This window comes from Salvia splendens, chromosome 19, assembly GCF_004379255.2.
Source record: "Salvia splendens isolate huo1 chromosome 19, SspV2, whole genome shotgun sequence".
In the NCBI taxonomy this organism is placed as follows: Eukaryota; Viridiplantae; Streptophyta; class Magnoliopsida; order Lamiales; family Lamiaceae; genus Salvia; species Salvia splendens.
Window position 1 is genome coordinate 4291024 of NC_056050.1, and position 3239 is coordinate 4294262.

Below are 3239 nucleotides of genomic sequence, written 5' to 3' on the forward strand. Positions count from 1 at the left end.
GTCTTGATCTCGATAGTTCTCTGGCGTGGATTCATCACTATAGCTTGAGCTGGTTCTCCATCTAAATGGGCAGTGAGAGAGCCGATTTCTGGATCTGGATCTACCACCTGCGCCATGACTACTTCCTCTGCTTCCCCTGTTTCTGACTCTGTTTCTGATTCGGGTGGTGACTCTGGATCTTCGCGTCCTGACGACGTCCAAGACTCGTCGCTAGTAAATTCACTCGGAAACGGATCTCCCGTGGTGAACCCTGATCTGGTGGTCACAGTAGAGACTGTATCCTTAACCCGCCAATTAAACTGGTCGTGCTTCCACCCAGATGAGTTGCTCCAATAGGTAGATCTTGAGCCTCTGCTCATAAACTGTAAACAAAAGAGAAAGAAAACAAATCAGAACTATTTACACCACAGACTCTGAACACTAACACTAAGCACGCCATCCATCCCTGGCAACGACGCCATTTGAAGTGAGCGACTGATGTGAGGAGGGGGTTCGTGTGCTTACAGAGAAAACTAATGCAATCTCTTGGTCAAGACACTGCGCTTCTTAAATCCACTGGATCACTAGGTCCAGGAACTCAAGGAGCACAGAGTGTTTCTGTCGTTGGACACCCTCGACTCTCCTTCAAAAATTAAATCCCTCAACCCGAATACTATGGATTAGTATAGAGAAGTGGGGTCGATCCCACGAAGATGGATTCGTGAAGTAGTGCTTAGAGACTTTGTGGACGAGCGGCTGCTGCCACGCAAAAGGGTTGAGGTTTAAACTACCACTAGACCTAGGCACGGAATTTAAATGCTAGACCTAGGACATAAAACACTTATAAAATCAGACATCAACACCGGAAGAAACAATTACTCACTAGACCATGTAAATGACTAACTAAATATGACTAGGCAGAGAGAATTGAAAAGTGGGACCACGACATTCAAATAAGGTAAGTACGGTAAAAGCTGCAACTAACAAACTCATGCAATTTCCTAACCAACTCAGATGCGTAAATGGAGAAAACAGAGCATACACCTAGATTCGAAAAGAACATAGAAATCAGGACGCCGGAAACTTGCTACGAATCGGAAATACATCAGATCTACATAAACTAGGCGAAAAGAAATGAAAACACGTAAGCTAGGCATGAAATTAAATCAGCACTGCTCAGATTCACGTTGAATGCTTAATCCACTCCGGATCCAAGCCATCCGAACGCAATACTCAGCAAAATCAACTCCATAACTCCGATTCTCACAGATCTACTCCGATCAGCTCCAAAATCCAACAATTACAGACAAACCCACAACATCAGCAAGTTAAAACTCCGATTCATCCACAAACAAACTCCATTCTCCCAGATCCAACCTCGAGCCTGCAATAATCCAGAAAACAACCTCGAAAGCAACCAACTCCAACATTCCAACTCAGAATTCAAGCAAACAATAATCAACAAACAAAGTTTAACACAATCGGCATAAGTGAAAACGAAACTTGCATAAAACAGGGAAATATTCAGAAAATAAAGAGGTCCGAGCTTCGAACAGCGAAGCTCGGCGAATTCAACAGAAACGAAAGCGGAAAATAAATTGCCTCTTCGCCCTAAAGAAGGACGGTGTTACAACCAGATCGAAATGTATGAAAGCTAGAGGTGAACCCCCAAGTGTGCCCTGAATTTCCCGCCGAAAGAACCCAAGAGTGTGAAGAAAATGAACTAAGCTACAGGCTGTTAGCAAGGTCTCCCACCGAGAAGATCCCTCCAGCGTGCATGCTTCTTCCTTTTATAGACGCGGACATAGCCTTCTAGAGTCTTCGTAGAAATCCCTATTCTACCCTTCAACTCAGAGGCTTCCTCCGTCAAGCAATTTTCCGCATAATGTCCACTTATTCGCCTTCTTCCTAGGTCCACACAACTGTCCTCCTCTTTTGCTGGACCTGGCGAAAATCTTCACACACCTGGCTTAAAACGTGCGTTAGACCCAGAAATTTCACAAATTAAAGCCCTAGACCTATGCATGAAATTAGCCTTATCACTACGCGACCCAGAAACAATCCTTATAGCACGCTATGAAGCACGATGGAGAATACGATATTTTACTAGAATGACCGTCCTCGAGAACAATATGAAAACATGACCTTCAACTGCAGTTATTAGTTTTAACGGCATGAGAGATTCCATCTTGTAATGTATGGTTTCCTAAAACGCAGTTATCATGTCCGAGCTCCACAAGAACAAACAAGGAAGTGTTACATAATTGGAACCGATGATTAGGAATAACAGTACCTATGGCAATGGATTTCTGTTCTACTCCAAAATCAGAAGCAATACCTCTTAACCAAAAATTCTCTCTGACTGCAACTGTCATCGCCATGTATTCAGCTTCAGTTGTGGATTGAGCCACCACACTCTGCAAACTGGACTTCCAACACACAGCTCCACCATATAAAGTGAAGACATAACCTGACTGAGATCTTCTATTGTCTATATTCCCTGCATAGTCACTATCACAATACCCCACTAGGGGATCACCAACATACTCTTCACCACCTCTGAACAATATCCCATAGTCACCAGCTCCTCTCAAATATCGAAGAGTCCACTTCAGTGACAGCCAATGTTGTCTGCCATGGTCTGCCATGAATCTACTTGTTACACTGATGGCCTAAGCTACATCAGGTCTCGTCCTAATCATAGCATACATTATGCTACCTACAATATTAGCATAGGGGATAGTCTGCATCTCCCGCCTTTCCCTCTCATTGCTTGGCTTTTGTTGTACAGATAACCTAAAGTATTGTGCCAATGGAGTTCCAGTTGCTTTAACATCACCCATCTTGTATTTCTCAACCAATTTGTTGATGTAGTCAGCCTGGTTTAACCATATTTCTTTCTTCTCTCTGTTTCTGACTATGCTCATCCCAAGAATTCTGCCAGCAGCACCTAAATCTTTCATATCAAACGTTCATCCCAAGAATTCTGCCAGCACCTAAATCTCTGAACCTCCTTCTTGCAGGCCCATGCCACTAGCATATCATCTACATAAAGGAGTAGATAGGCCACAGGAGCTCCACATCTTCTCTTGAGGTAGACACATTCATCAAATTTTGATCTTTTGAAGCCATATTTTAGAATGTGGCTGTCAAACTTTTTATGGCATTGTCTTCTGGAGGCCATACAAGCTTTTCTTTAATAAGAAAACCTTATTTTCCTCTCATGGCTTCACAAATCCTTGAGATTGATGCCTATAAAT

The 3239-nt window shown here is 43.1% G+C and overlaps 1 protein-coding gene across 1 annotated transcript; it reads right to left on the reverse strand.

Moving 5' to 3' along the window:
* Positions 1 to 2126: 2126 nt before the first annotated feature.
* Positions 2127 to 2627, reverse strand: LOC121778874 (secreted RxLR effector protein 161-like). The gene has a single exon (XM_042176264.1). It carries the CDS (start codon positions 2625 to 2627, stop codon positions 2127 to 2129), a length of 501 nt encoding a protein of 166 aa, XP_042032198.1.
* Between the last annotated feature and the right edge of the window lie 612 nt (positions 2628 to 3239).

What these genes read in the sequence shown, in the direction of transcription:
- LOC121778874 (XM_042176264.1), bottom strand. Translation starts at nt 2,627, where the DNA reads ATGGCAGACCATGGCAGACAACATTGGCTGTCACTGAAGTGGACTCTT.